The sequence below is a fragment of the Engraulis encrasicolus genome, chromosome 17 (genome assembly GCF_034702125.1).
Source record: "Engraulis encrasicolus isolate BLACKSEA-1 chromosome 17, IST_EnEncr_1.0, whole genome shotgun sequence".
Classification (NCBI taxonomy): Eukaryota; Metazoa; Chordata; class Actinopteri; order Clupeiformes; family Engraulidae; genus Engraulis; species Engraulis encrasicolus.
This window is the reverse complement of record NC_085873.1, coordinates 15,262,327-15,277,900: the sequence shown is the minus strand read 5'-3', so window position 1 is coordinate 15,277,900 and position 15,574 is coordinate 15,262,327. Positions and strand designations below refer to the sequence as shown.

General features: G+C 41.7%; 2 protein-coding genes across 2 annotated transcripts in view; both read left to right on the top strand.

Annotated features, from left to right (window-relative positions):
• Window positions 1-11,443, top strand: part of LOC134467863 (alpha-actinin-2-like) — a 36,077-nt gene extending 24,634 nt beyond the window's left edge. Inside the window, exons 14-22 of the mRNA XM_063221833.1 lie at window positions 2,275-2,383; window positions 2,946-3,086; window positions 3,950-4,132; window positions 7,695-7,829; window positions 8,109-8,288; window positions 8,693-8,839; window positions 9,244-9,309; window positions 10,409-10,567; window positions 11,088-11,443. Coding sequence (XP_063077903.1) covers window positions 2,275-2,383; window positions 2,946-3,086; window positions 3,950-4,132; window positions 7,695-7,829; window positions 8,109-8,288; window positions 8,693-8,839; window positions 9,244-9,309; window positions 10,409-10,567; window positions 11,088-11,246 — 1,279 coding nt within the window. The 3' untranslated portion in view covers window positions 11,247-11,443. The remainder of the gene's footprint in view (window positions 1-2,274; window positions 2,384-2,945; window positions 3,087-3,949; window positions 4,133-7,694; window positions 7,830-8,108; window positions 8,289-8,692; window positions 8,840-9,243; window positions 9,310-10,408; window positions 10,568-11,087) is intronic.
• Window positions 11,444-13,763: 2,320 nt separating this feature from the next.
• The window catches only part of mtr (5-methyltetrahydrofolate-homocysteine methyltransferase), a 30,681-nt gene continuing 28,870 nt past the window's right edge, over window positions 13,764-15,574 (top strand). Inside the window, exons 1-2 of the mRNA XM_063221828.1 lie at window positions 13,764-13,993; window positions 14,897-15,129. Of these exons, the coding sequence (XP_063077898.1) occupies window positions 13,957-13,993; window positions 14,897-15,129 (270 nt within the window). The 5' untranslated portion in view covers window positions 13,764-13,956. The remainder of the gene's footprint in view (window positions 13,994-14,896; window positions 15,130-15,574) is intronic.

Genomic DNA, 15,574 nt, shown 5'->3' with positions numbered 1-15,574 from the left:
TTGCAATGATCATTGCAAGGGAAATTGTTCAGGAGGCATAGGACAACCAAAACATAACTTCAGGTGAAATATAGGACAACATGAAAAAGCCATTTCTACATAAATGCAAACATGTTATTTTGCATATGATACACCAAATAGCATAGTGAGAAGCATCAGAATGCCTGTGACAAAGTCATTTGGAAAAATGAGATCAATATGGAACTTTTTTCAGCCACTATTAACAGTACCATTTGGAGAACAGTCAACGGAGCCTATGATGAAAGTTACACCATCCCTTCTGTGAAACATGGCCATGGACCACTGATGTCATGGGGACATTTGAGTTACAAATGCACTATACTTTTGGTCCATACTCGCAGAATGATGAATACATTGCCCTGTGAAAAATACTGGAGGAAACTTGACACACATCAGCCTTGAAACTGCACATGGTCCATTTATTGGACATGCCAACATGACAATATTTCAACACAGAAAGCCAAAGCAACCCGTCATTAGCTTCAGAAAGTATAAAATGACGTTTTTGAGCGACCGTCTCACTCTCCTGATCTCAACATCATTGAGCCATTCAGGGGAAACCTCAAATGTGAGGTTCCAGCAAGACACCCAAAAATATTATAGGAAACAACCATTCTGCCAGGAAGAATGTGCTGTTTTGTCATCTGAGAACATTAAGAGCCTTATCCACAACTACCACAAACAATTTAGAGCGGTCCCTGATGTTAAACAGGGCCATATTCAGCATCAGACACTAGGGTATGTAAACTTTTGAACAGGGTCATTTGGGTAGTTTGGGTTGTGATCATGCTTTTGAAAGAGTAAACACAGAAGATTGCTAATAAATGTCTTAAGCCAGTCACTAGCAATGAGTGAAAATAAAGATTTTGTGTAATACTTCATATTTTGTGAGAAATTGCCAAGAAAGCGTATATTCTGCTGGGGTATGTAAACATATGAGCACCACTGTACATATATGTTTGTGTTTTCGTCTTGTTTTAGGTGGTGGGGGTGGGTGACTCAAAATGTTATCATGATAAATGATGACTGATGTAACAGATTAAATAAGACCTTTCAGACCTTACCGTGGCCTAACACTGGCACTGGGTTACTTTGCCGGTGCCCCAGTTTCCCCGGGTCACTTGCTGATCCTTCCCCACCTCTCTCTCCCCACTCATTTCCTGTCCCTCTCTCACTATCCTATCACAAATGAAGGCACAAAAGCCCTAAAACGGTCTTTTTCCCTTTTTGTAAAGACCTTTCAAGCTATGGCTTCACACACTAATGACAAGCCTGTGCAAAATTATTACGGCAATAAAATTATACCTTTGATCACATAATGATGAGAGGTACATGTGCTGATAACTATGGATTTTAGGCCTCAGTACAACATAAACGATGGAATCTATGAATGTTCTTAGATTTCCTACACCTGTTTCCTGAACAATTATCGTACGTGAAGACGTGTGCAGAGCTCCTTAGAACTTTCTTAAGTTGCTCTTAAGGGGCACTGTCCACACATGTGGTGCTGAAATTGTTTTGATTGAAATCTTTTGACCAAGTTCTTTGGCACACTGCTATGCTGCCAGCATATTTTTCTTCTCTTAACAGAATTCTATCTGTACCTGCACTGCACCAGCCATGTTGAATGAAAGAAAATAGTCGGTGCATATTGGTGCCTGATTGTAGGACAACAAACACCATACAATATTAGGTAACACTTGACTTGACGCCGATGTCATAAGCATGTCATTACAGTGTCATAGTGTCATGACACGTCATAAACATTATGTCCATGTCATAAACATTTTATGACTATTGGCCTTAAGTGACATTCAGTTATGTCTACAATGTCTTTGCCATTACCGAATGTCACATAAGGCCAACAGTCATAAAATGTTTATGACATGGACATAATGTTTATGACACATGTGTAACACTATTATGACACTATTATGACACTGTAATGACATTCTTATGACACCGGCGTCAAGTAAAGTGTTACCCATCATTATAAGGCATACTTACGGTACAAATTGATGATGGTAGTAAATATTCATGACATTTAGGCAGCATAAATTAAAAAAATAAACGACTGAAAAAATGTGGCTTGAATTAGAAATGAGAAAAGTCCCATTCACTAGGGGAGTCCCGGTTTGTCTTCCTTCAACTTTCACTGGCAATTTTTACAACTTCTTCAATTCTGGTATGATGTTTGTTTATGGTTGTTAAATTATTATTTTTCCTGACTATGTTTTTGTGTTGTGTGCCCAGTGAGCTGGACTACCATGACTCAGCTATCATAAATGAACACTGCCAAAAGATCTGTGACCAATGGGATCAGATGGGGACACTTACCCAGAAGAGGCGAGAGGCCCTGGAGGTATCACACTAATAATCCCTACAACCACTTCACAAAAAATATGCACTGCGAGTTCCTATTCTTTTAGTTGGAGTGGGGAACAGTCCACTTCTGTCTAACCACTTCTGACAGTCGGCCTTAACATAAGTGTGATAACAAATCTTCTTGACACAGCACACAATGATGTACCATCTTGGATGAGCAGCACTACTTGAGCAATCTGGAGTTAGTAAACCCACATTGATAATTAGTAATCAACATACAAGGGGGCGCTGTGGTGCAGCACGCTAAGCCCCCCACATTTGGGCTTGCATGCCCATGGGGACCCTGATTCGAGTCCAGCCGGGGTCATTTCCCGATCCTCCCCCGTCTCTCTGTCCCACTCGCTTCCTGTCTCCATCTCACACTGTCCTGTCAAATAAAGACATAAAGGCCCCTAAAAAAAGAAATCAACATACATTGCCCCAAATTAGATTGGCGGAGGTCTGCACTCTCTGAGTGCATTTCTAGTTACAAATGTTTTTTTTCTTTAGGTACAGTATTACCCTGAAAATAACCTGTGTGTGGTTACTTATCCCTCTAGAGAACAGACAAGCTGCTGGAGACCATCGACCAGTTGTTCCTTGAGTTTGCGAAGAGGTCAGCACCATTTAACAACTGGCTGGAGGGAGCCATTGAGGACCTGCAGGACATGTTCATGGTTCACAGTGTGGATGAGATTCAGGTACATGAATACCATAAGAATACCACAGCTTAAAGGTGCACTGTGTAATATTGTTAGTAGTTTCTTTCCAGAACTCATGATGCCCATTCACAAATGTGACCTTTTTTACAAATACTTACCACCACTATCAATTTCATTATGACTGGGAAAATTGCACTTTTCATACATTAAAAGATGGATCCTCTCCATGTCCGCCATTTTTAACTTTCAGAAATAGACATTCTTAGCTACAAAACTTACTGTACCGTACTTCACTTGTCATACAAGTAAATATTAGTTTATTATCAAGTAAATATTCATGAAATAATATATAGGTTGCATTACCTATTCTGGCCACCATCCTACACATTGCACCTTTTAAAGCCAGGCTCAAACTACACGACTATCAGCCAGATTCTCGGCTGAAACCTCCCCCATACAACAATTGGTAGAACGTTACAACACCCCCGCGCCCCTCCCACACACACACACACACACACACACACACACACACACACACACACACACACACACACACACACACACACACACACACACACACACACACACACACACACACACACACACACACCACCCCCCAGGACCATTGCAAGCCATTGTTGGGAACGTTTTCCTCGTCATGTGTGACGTCGTTCTAAGATATATACTTTTTCACGTTGCCTCATGCTCCACTTCCCCTTCCCCGTTATAAATTGAATACAAACCCATGGCCTCTTATGGCTTATTGCTTAAAACAAACACTGTTTGATATTAACGGCTCAAAATAAGAATTCATAAGAATGTATGCAGCCTTACTTTTTCCATGTAGCATGTTGCATATTGTTGTAAGATAACAATAATCTTGTATACATTCTTTTGTGCAGAGTTTAATCTCCGCGCATGACCAGTTCAAGGCCACTTTGCCAGAGGCAGATGGTGAGCGCCAGGCGATATTGGGCATCTACAGCGAAGTGCAGAAGATCACACAGAGTTACGGGATCACAATCAGCCTCTCCAACCCCTACACCAATCTCACCCCAGCTGACTTGGGACTGAAATGGGACAAGGTATTACAAATATTCAATGCCTCTTTAGCCACAGGAGTAGTTCCATCTTGCTTTAAGCAATCCATAATTGTGCCAGTTCCAAAAGGCAAAAGTCCAACATGCCTCAATGACTACCGTCCAGTGGCTCTGACATCAATGGTGATGAAGTGTTTTGAGAAGCTAGTGAAGTCCTTCATATGTACATCCCTGCCTAGCTCATTTGACCCTCTCCAGTTTGCCTATAGAGAGAACAGGTCAAGGGACGATGCCATCTCAAATTTGTTGCATACCACACTATCACATCTAGACAGAGGAAAGGGTAATTATGTGAGAATGCTGTTCATTGATTATAGTTCAGCATTCAACACCATAATTCCCCTCACTCTTGTCAAGAAGATGAAGTCACTGGGGCTAGACTTACCTCTATGCAACTGGGTGTTAAACTTTCTCACAAGCCGCACGCAGGTTGTTAGAGTGGGTGGCACAACATCTAACACCCTCACCATCAGCACTGGCTCACCTCAAGGTTGTGTGTTAAGCTCCCTACTCTACAACATTTACACCCATGACTGCAGAGCCAGCAGCAGTCAGAATTCCATCATCAAGTTTGCTGATGACACTGTAGTGGTGGGACTGATCAATAATAACGATGAACAGGCATATATAAATGAAGTTTCTAACATCTCACAATGGTGCCAGCACAACAACCTGGCACTAAACGTAAGCAAGACTAAGGAAATGGTGGTGGACTTTCGGAAAAAGAGGGGAAACTACACTCCACTTTCCATCTGCAAACAACCAGTGGAGAGGGTAGAGTGCTTTAAATACCTTGGTGTTCACATCACAAATGACTTAACATGGACAAACAACACACACAACATCATTAAGAAATCCAGGCAGAGACTGTACTTTCTGCGCCTGTTGAAAAAGTTCAAAGTTTCCACACCCATCCTAAAAGCCTTTTACTCCTCAGCAGTGGAGAGCATCTTAACAGGGTCCATAATCACCTGGTACGGTAACGCCACAGTGTGTGAACAGACAGAACTAAGGATAGTGCGCTCTGCTGAGCGCTGTATTCGTCAACCTCTGCCTGCCGTGAAAGACATATACACAAAGAGAGTGCTATCTAGGGCCCATAACATTCTCAAAGACCAGTCACACCCAGGATATGGACTATTTAAAAAACTGAGATCTGGAAGGCGACTGTGCTGTCACAGAGCTAGAACTGAAAGACTGAGAAAGAGCTTTTTTCCTCATGCCATTTGCTTACTGAATTCCTCCTAATTACTTTGATTGAACACACACACACACACACACACACACACACACACACACACACACACACACACACACACACACACACACACACACACACCTTTCATTTTTATTTTTATTTTATTTCTTCTTCACCCTTCTTCTGCACACTTGTTTTGCAACGGCCATGCATTTCATTACAAGTGACACGAAAGTGTCTCTATGTACATGACAAATAAATATCCTTGAATCCTTGAATCCTTGAAGGTAGAACTACTGTATTCTCACTGCAAACCAAAGACTTAGTCATCAGGTCTGTCAGAAATTAATGTCAGCATTGATGTATGAAATGCAATGGCCATATTGCTTCTGCAATTAAATTAAATTCCAATAGAAATGAAAGAAATAAATGCTACAATTTTAAAATCATACAAGAAATACACTACATTACATTATATTACATGACATGCTTGTTCCATTGCAACCATTACAACTGAACTGAGTCAACTTTTCATCTTGGAGTAGGAGGTTGCTGGCCCAAATGCTCTACACAGTTTTATTGCACTCACTAAGGTGCAATAAAAAACACTAGTGTATGCAAGGTGTGGCCTCTTTCTTGAAAAATACCATTAGACTGGCAACTGTTTTAAGACTACCATACTCGTTCCTTGCTACCATTGCTGGTACCATTGCTTTTAACCCATTGTGTCCTGGAGCGACATATACGCTGCATTAAGGTTTTCGAGATTTGAGCTTCACTGTAAAAAATAGCTGTTAATTTAGGGCAATTCTGCAACAGCATTCTACTGTTTTTTGAAAAAACAGACAACTACTGTGAAAATATTACTTTGAGTCACGTATTGAGCATAAACAGTAAGTACTGCACAATAGCAGCATTGGCCGTTGTGGAAGCAACCAAGATATTTTAGGCAGCACCATTAAAACCCATTCATCCTCCACTTGTCCGTGATCGCCATCAAGCTGCAATAGCCTACCACCTGAAGAACTTAAGTCATTCTCACTGGTTAAAGATTCTCTGATACTAACAAGCATTAAACAATTTCTAAGGAAACTACAATACTTAAAAATTGTTTAATGCAGCACAGTATGATGATTTTCATCACTGTGCTTTTGATAGTGATGAAAGTGTGAATGGCTGAAACATTTTAAGAACTTGAACACTCTTGCAACAAGCAGCCCCATCTAAACCAATCTGCTAATCAGTGCCTGGTCTCACCTGAGTAGGGCTGTTATGCCATTATTCAATTACGGCCTTCACCTGCCAAGGGCCTGATGACTCTGGTCACATGGTACTCTTGCACCTGTATATAAATCTGGACTATCAACACTTCAGTTGCTTGCCTGCCTGCTGGCTGGCCTGCATGGCACAGCATAGCACTTGCTTGCCTACAAGCTTGCTTACATGCTTGCATACTTTCCTCTTTGTGAAAGCTTGCTTTGTGGCACTTGCTGTATGTGGCATCATTTGTGGCATTGTTGCATATAATGTGCCTGCTGCAAATTAGGCATTGCTTTGAGAGCTAGCTTGTAGTGCTGCTTATTTGCTGTGCTACTTGGTGCAAATTAAGTTTTTACAGACTGACCAATGCTATATTCATCATTGGCTCATCAAGAGATACAGTAAAAAGCCCACCTCGCACACTCCCATTGTCATTGTAACATAGCACTGCGTACTCTAAAATTGTATTCCTGCCCACATTTTCAAAGGACCACCGCAAACCATTATCTCAATAAAGCATAGCGGCATAGTATCATGCTCAAGGCACTCCAGTCATGGTGAACGATGGGAGGGTGGGGTGGTAACATGGCCAGGGTACCACAGTTATGGAGAATGATGGGTGGGGTGGGAAGTTGCCATGGCCATATTCATGAATGCAACTATGACCCAGTATTTGCCTGTCATCTCACAGTACAATCTTCAACTTTTTAACTGAAATGTACTGTTATTTTACTTATACTACTGTATAAATATTGTAGAGCACTTTTAGTTTAACAATACTAATACTGTGAACGTTCTGTAGAGTACTGTTATTTAACAGTTCAATTGCTGCTGAAAAAATGTTATACTGTATACTGTGATACATTAAACAGCACTGAGCTGTATTTGATGTTTGGTGTGAAATAACAGTAGAATTACAGGTAAATATAATTGCCAGTAACTGCTGTTATTTTGCAGGGGTATTTTCTTACAGTGTGTGTTATTAAAAATGTGGGTATGTTAGAGCTGAATGAACACATTCTAGCACAGTTTGTTTTAATGAACCCTAATACAGTACATTCACTGCCGTGTCATGTTGGCGGTGAACAGGTGAAGAAGTTGGTTCCTCAGCGAGACGGCTCCCTTCAAGAGGAACTGAACCGCCAGAACTCAAACGAGCGTCTGAGACGGCAGTTTGCTGCCCAGTCCAACATCATTGGACCCTGGATACAGTGCAGGATGGAGGTTCAATTCTATATTAACTCGAGCCGACTTTGCTTCAAGCTACATATGTGTAGCTTGATAGTAGAATATTGTGCACATAGGGGAAAGATATAGAAATATAAACTGACAAAATTATTCATATATGAACTATATATGAGTGATTACTTACAGTAGGCCTTTACTGTGTGGCGCATACTATAATATCTCCACATTTTTTGCATAAAATTTGATTAGCCATGTCAGTCTCTTTTTATATGTGTTTTCTTATGGATGTTCCACCATATAAACTGTTGTCTTTAGGAGGTTGCTGGCCATTCTGCCGACCAAGGGGCTTCCCTTGAAGACCAGATGGGTCAGCTCAAACAGTTCGAGGCAGTCATCATCAACTACAAACCCAATATCGACAAGCTCGAGGGAGATCACCAGTCTATCCAAGAGAATCTCATCTTTGACAACAAGTACACCAATTACACAATGGAGGTATGGAGTTTGAGTGAACAAGTTCAAATGTATGCTGCTAAACAGTAACAGAGCAACTGTCTAACACCACTGCTGACACTTTGGTCTGGCACCTGCAACAAGTGACTTTGGATGTGCGTTAGACTTGTACGAAATTCCGAATTGAATGAATTGAAATTCACAGTAATGCCATAATATGAACACTAGTTGGTGGTGTTCTATGTACTCTCAATGGGTGGTGTAGATTAAATTCAAAGACATTCAAGTTAATGACACAACCTAGTGTTCGTATTACGGCATTACTTTGAATTTCAATTCATTCAATTCGGAATTTCGTACACGCCAGATGGGCGTAGTGCACTCTACCCAAAACGGCTATAGTTGAAAACTCGACCTCTTTTCCATCTGTTTTCTTTCTTCTGCAGCATGTCCGCGTAGGCTGGGAGGCCCTTCTCACTTCCATTGCCAGGACCATCAATGAAGTGGAAACACAGATCCTAACTCGGGACTCAAAGGGCATAAGCCAGCAGCAGCTGAATGACTACCGCCACTCATTCACTCACTTTGACCGGGTACAGCTCTGAACTTTACTGTACATTGTTTTTCTTGCCGTTTGACGAGCATTTTTGAGACACATTACTGATGATGCTTTCAGAGGCATCAGCGGATGTATTTTTTCACTGTCAATCTGACAGATTTAAGTATATCATTCAATTGAATTACACTAACATGTGCAGTACACCTGCGCATCAATGATCAATGATCCTAAATAATCTGTAAGCTTGTCATTTTGTGTGGCTCTGTCATGTAAGATGAATGTGTGTGCTACTATCAAAATGTAGAATTTCATTTTTATTCAGGGCTGAAATTTGCAGATACTTTTTTAATACACAATGGAATGGATTGTAAATATGAATTGTTGCAAATTTGTAAGCTACCGTAAAGATATGCACCTCATCTTTTGTTTTCCCTGCAGAAGAAGAAGGGTGGTATGGAGACCGATGACTTCCGAGCCTGTCTGATTTCCATGGGTTATGATCTGGTAGGCGCAGCAGCACAACTCTAATGTGTGATATCCATGGGTTATGATCTGGTAGGCACAGCACAACTCTTATGTGTGATTTCCATGGGTTATGATCTGGTAGGCACAGCACAACTCTTATGTGTGATTTCCATGGGTTATGATCTGGTAGGCACAGCACAACCCATTAGTTATCACAGGGAAAGGATGACTTATGAAGTTCCAGTGTGTAATTTTAGTTGTTTATTTTCAAACTTCATGCTGCTAATTTCCAAATTTGATCTTGTTCATTAATGCACTAATATTTACCAGGGTGGCCACAGACTGGCAATTCAAAATGGCAGACGGAAAATGGCAGACGAAAAATTGAGACGTTTGCCTATTTCTTGTATAGTGTGTGAAAAGTGCACAGTGGTGCTTAACAGTGTCATGTTCAGATGAAAATAAGGAGTTAGGCCTATGAAAATGTGTGGCCATATAAGCTGAACTCGTCAAGTCGGCAGCGCAACAATAAATGTGGACGCCAGAAAACCCACCAACATCCCCACCTGTGATTCTTGAAAGAAATTATGATAACAATTCATTACTTTCATCCAGATACTTCTCCAGAAAAAGAAATGGCCTACATTTTCCGACATTATAGTCTTGTTTAACACATCACTACTTGTGGTGCCTGTGTGTAAACTCTTACAAATTCAACTGTTACAGATTCAAACACCATTATTTTCACATTATTATTATTATGGTGGATAAACTACCTTTTTACTTCAGAGGGAAGATACTGCACACTCTTGTTACAACTTTTCGGCCTGTGTGACCTTTCTCAAGTCTAATCTTCCCTCTGAAGTGAACAAGTACCTGCTACCTGCACCTCGAATCCTCTGGGGTCTATACTACAAAGTTGGTTCAGGACAAGTTAAGGTTAAGTGAAGAGATGAATCGTCTAATAGAAGAGCCTGGAATCCTCATTTTCTTAAGAAAAGCTCTTGTATTAGATGATTTACCTCTTAACTTAATCTTAACTTATTCTGAACCAGCTTTGTAGTTATAGGGCTGTGGTGTGCATTGGCTTCCTCCTCCAAAAATAAACTAACTGTGGCCATGTTGTGTTTACACACAGGGAGAAACAGAGTTTGCACGCATCATGCATCTCGTGGACCCTAATGGCACAGGCCTGGTGACCTTCCAGTCTTTTGTGGATTTCATGACCCGGGAGACTGGGGAAACGGACACAGCAGAGCAAGTTATGGCATCCTTCAAAATACTGGCTGCAGATAAGGTAAGAGAGAGTTCAAGGTAATGGCAATGCTTTTGCTTTCCTCTCACTGTTCAGCTATATCTTCATATTGTGGTGTCTGTCACATTAGCTGTTTCTTTTACATTAGATGTGGCAAAACCCTGCTTTAAAGAAGTTAAGGCTTAACTTTGTGGATGTCTAATATTACGTATAATAATGTAGTTTACAAATGGCGTGTGTTCTATTGTGAAGTGTAGTGTTGTAGTAATAATTTCAATAATGGTGCATGAGTTACGTATATTGGAGTAATGTAACATATACTCAGCCCCCGAATGTGGTGCACATATGCCTCTTTTCCACTGGGTTTTTTCTGGTAAGCCTACAGCTAGACAAAAGGCGACTTGGCAGCCACTATTTGATGTTTGAATAGGCATGACACAGCTCAATCGAATAGCAAAAAGTGGAGGCCGAGTCACGCTGTGTCGAGCTGTAGGCCTACCAGAAAACTGGCAGTGGAAAAGAGGCAGTAATGTGCTTGTGTGACTGTCCTTGTTCTCCACAGCCGTACATCCTTCTGGAGGAGCTGCGCCGAGAGCTTCCCCCGGAGCAGGCTGACTACTGCATCGCACGCATGCCGCTCTACAACGGGCCCGATGGAGTGCCCGGGGCGTTGGACTACCTCGCTTTCTCCAGTGCCCTGTACGGGGAGAGCGATCTGTAGTCATCACATGCTCACATGCAGAGATAAGAGCCTGAAACTGACCAGAATGTCAGCTCAGAATTGTTATAGAATAAACAGTTGTTTCAGCTTATCTATTCCAGTAGGCTATTCCAGTAGGCACAGATATTCAACAGCTTGAAAACAAATTGAACTAATGAAGAATAAAAAGATGAGCATGTTCTCAATAAAGTTGCTTGGCCTATAGAACAGTGTCTGTCTGTCTGTCTGTCGGTCTGTCCGCCCGCCTGCCTGCAGTGTTTTGGGCCGCCTGTGGGTGTCACCCAACACCCATCACACAATCACCAGTATGGGCAAGGTGTGTGTGTGTGTGTGTGTGTGTGTGTGTGTGTGTGTGTGTGTGTGTGTGTGTGGCGGGGGGCAGGTTGCCATCTCTGATTGCTGTTGTTCAATCATTACCTTGCTACAATTTTGACATTTAGGGGCATGCCGTAGTAGGCTACAGCAGAGAAAGTCTAAGCAATAAGGGTCACTTCCACTGATCCCCTTTGCCCCATCAAAAATGTGCACTTCCACCTAGATGGCGATTACAGTGGGAAACATTAATGGGAGCCAATGGAGCTAAATGCTAAAATATTTTTTTATCCAATTTCCAGTCATCAATTCCATACATGCAATGTCCTATGGTGGATATTATTTGGGTGTTTTTCCACTAGGACAGAAGATTTTTACCTGTACTGGCCCTTGAGGCCATTTTATCTGGCCCTCGATATAATGTTAATGTTATGCAGCTTCACATGAAATATGACATATTTGTAAGGGAATCTTATAAATTACATTTGCAATATTATATAACTAAGTTATATTGAGGGAACCTAGAGAAGGTATGGTCTGTTTTAAAGGTGGCTACCTTCAATATAGACCTAATGCGCAGGGGGAAATCCTGGTTTGTGTTCATAGCGAGGCCCCTGGAAGACTTTTACAGCCCTTGGAGGAATTTGAAGTGGCCCCTCGAATGAAAAAGGTTCCCCATCCCTGCGATGAGAACGCTCACTCTGATTAGAGCTCATTGTAGCCAATAAGCTTGCTGTTCTGCCTGGCTGTCTTTAGCTTTATTGCACTGATTGTTTTTTCATACAGCAACAGTACAACATCCCCTGTACCTCTGTGTTTGTGTGTGTGTGTGTGTGTGTGTGTGTGTGTGTGTGTGTGTGTGTGTGTGTGTGTGTGTGTGTGTGTGTGTGTGTGTGTGTGTGTGTGCGGGTGTTAAGAGGGGGTAGCCACACACAGTAGGCAACTTGTGGATTCCCGGCTCTTCACAGATACTTGACCCTGGATTTCTTCCCTGGACTATGCATAGCGACTTTGGCACCTGGACACTTTGGACATTTTTTCAGTTATTGAACTGTGTGTGTGTGTGTGTGTGTGTGTGTGTGTGTGTGTGTGTGTGTGTGTGTGTGTGTGTGTGTGTGTGTGTGTGTGTGTGTGTGTGTTTGAGAGAGAGAGAGAGAGAGAGAGAGAGAGAGAGAGAGAGAGAGAGAGAGAGAGAGAGAGAGAGAGAGAGAGAGAGGGAGAATATATGTGTATGGTAAACACATGTGAAATCTTGTGTGTAGTGTCTTTGTGTCTCCTCCTGTACTCGACACCTTAATTTCACTTGGGATTAATAAAAGATAGTCTACTCTACTGTCTGCTCCATTTTCCAGTCATAAACCTCATAAATAATAATAATTTAAAAAAAAATAGTCCGGTTACGTTTTAACAGTAGAGCAGAAGATTTCACTCTAGGCCTACTGGCTAGCATTCTGCCAATGAAGGTCTATGCTCATAAATTGACCTCATATATTTAGTTCTCAAATGGTGCACTTCATTGTTCAGTGAATTGAAACATAGGGTCCGTTCCAATATGCGACCTTGCTTCCTCCACGTGTGCTTGTGGCCTCGCCCCGCCTCCTGGCCCCTCCTCCGTGGAGAAAACAATAAAGTTTCCCAGCTGCCTGTCAGCCTAACCATAACAACTTTTTGGGGACTGTTTTTAATTCACCATCCCGATTGCAAATGAGAAAAATACTTTACAATTGAGCTTTTGCAAGATATTGAAATATAATGCTGTTGTCAGTGATCATCATGACATATTACTTCCTGGTACGAGGCCACAAGCAGAGGAAGCAAGGTTGCATATTGGAATTCAGACATAGTGCCCGTCTGCCCGAAGTGCGCGAGTGTGCCATCTGAGATTCAGCATGCTGATTCAGTATGCCTATGATAGGCCTACTCTAATGGCGCAAAACATCTAAAACATACTTAAATTAGGTCTTTTTTGGAACTAGCTCCGAATTGAATATCAACATTTCAGGGCAAAAAAATACAACGAGAAAAAATATGATTGTAGGCAGCTCCATTGAAACGCAATGATTTTTCACCTGCCTGGGGTGGTAATGCAGCTAGTTGGCGACAACGAGCAACCGTTTCTCTGGCTCTAGTAAACATGCGAGGCCAGCATCATCCAATCCAACGCTGCGTAGCTCAAACGCCCGCCCTCAATGCGTGCATGCCTCCCGGAAGTCACAGTTGTGTGACTACTGAAAACTTTGACCAAGTAGTAACTATCGGGATTCTTGCATTATCCTGACATTTCTCACTGTGCAGATGCGTGGATTATAACCCAAACATTCAGTGCATACGTCGCCGATTTAAGGTTTTGATCTACGGCTATGTAAAAACAAAAACAAGAATATCCAAAAGTAATACTATGGCGCCTACAATGCATAACAACACAACCGGAGCAGGTAACGTTAATCCAGGATTTAATGGAATTGCTGTGGTTAAATACGACTAAATGAGTAAATCGGTAGGGTTACATCCTTGCAAACTACTAGCTCTGCTGGGCACTTGAACAATTGTAGCACTGCGCTGTCTTGATTACTGCGTCCCGTTAGTCATAGCACGTGCCACATGGTTTGCGGAATACACACTTGGAAATGATGCAAGCAAGCAGTCGGGTTGCTTGATGGATGCTTTCTTCACATGTACGGGGCCACGGACTGTTGACTTTAGCTTAAGAAGTCTGTTGCACTGATTTCAAACTGTAATGCCCATCCAAAGACACATTATCATCATGATTAAAGTTGGGTCATTACATCTGATTGTACAAAATAAAATAACTATAACAACAACAACAATAATAATTGGTCCTGTTGGACAAGAGACAGAGCCTTTTTAAAATGTTGAAATGTGATCCACAATTTTTTTTTTAATGTTGAAAGGAGATAGCTCAAGGCCTATATAGGCCTACAATGAAGGCTGAAATTAGCCTATGCATGCAGGAGCATGATTTTTACAGCCGCTATATTTGATCGGGTTAATTGACCCTCAAAGATGGGAAGAAACATTTTAGTGTTTAGCTATGGGTTCTGGTTAAGTCTTCAGAAGACATGTTTGTAGGCCTTCTCACCATGGACATTGGAGGGATGGTTGGATGGGTAGAGGATTTGTAAAGGTAGAAATACATATTGAGATACCTAGAAATACTGTAATGCTGTATTTTGTGAGGCATGCTTGTCCTTGATTTATTTGATGTAGACTAGAGAGTGACCAGGTTAACATATTTAATTGTGTTGTTCAAAATGTCTCAGCGTAAAGGAGACTGAACATGTAATGTGTCATGATGTTAAACTGTTCACATGACACAGCACGTTGCATGGCGTCTGCCAGTGCCAAGTGCGGATTGGAGGATGAGCTGCGGGAGACCCTTCAGAAGAGAATCATGGTCCTAGACGGTGGCATGGGTACCATGATACAGCAGAGACGTCTGGAGGAAGAAGATTTCAGGGGTCAGGAGTTCAAAGACCACTCCAAGAGCCTGAAAGGGAATAACGACCTTCTAAGCATCACTCAGCCCGAGCTCATCTACTCCATCCACAAGGTAGTGTGCCATAGAAATATATTTAAGATCATATCTATAGTGGGGGTGTAAATAATAATTGATATGTATAGATGCATAGATCCTAAGGACGACAATCGATTCGAACTGTATCATATCATATCGTAGGGTATTCCTAAGTATTGAAAATAATCAAATTGCTGGCCCTGCCCAATGCCCTAGCTCCATAACGTAATAGAAGTGGAAAAGTAATTGAAAAAGAATCATATCGTTTCGTTGGGCAGTCTTAAGTGTCAAAAATAATCGAATCACTGCCTTAAGAAATCGATATCGAATCGTATTGTCATGGAGGCTGTGATTTACACACCTAATCTATAGTATTATCAGTCATGGGTAAGTGGTTAGGGCATTAGACTTGTATCCCAAAGGTTGCCGGTTCGACTCCCGATTCGGCAGGTTGGTGGGGGGTGTAATGACTGAGGTACCC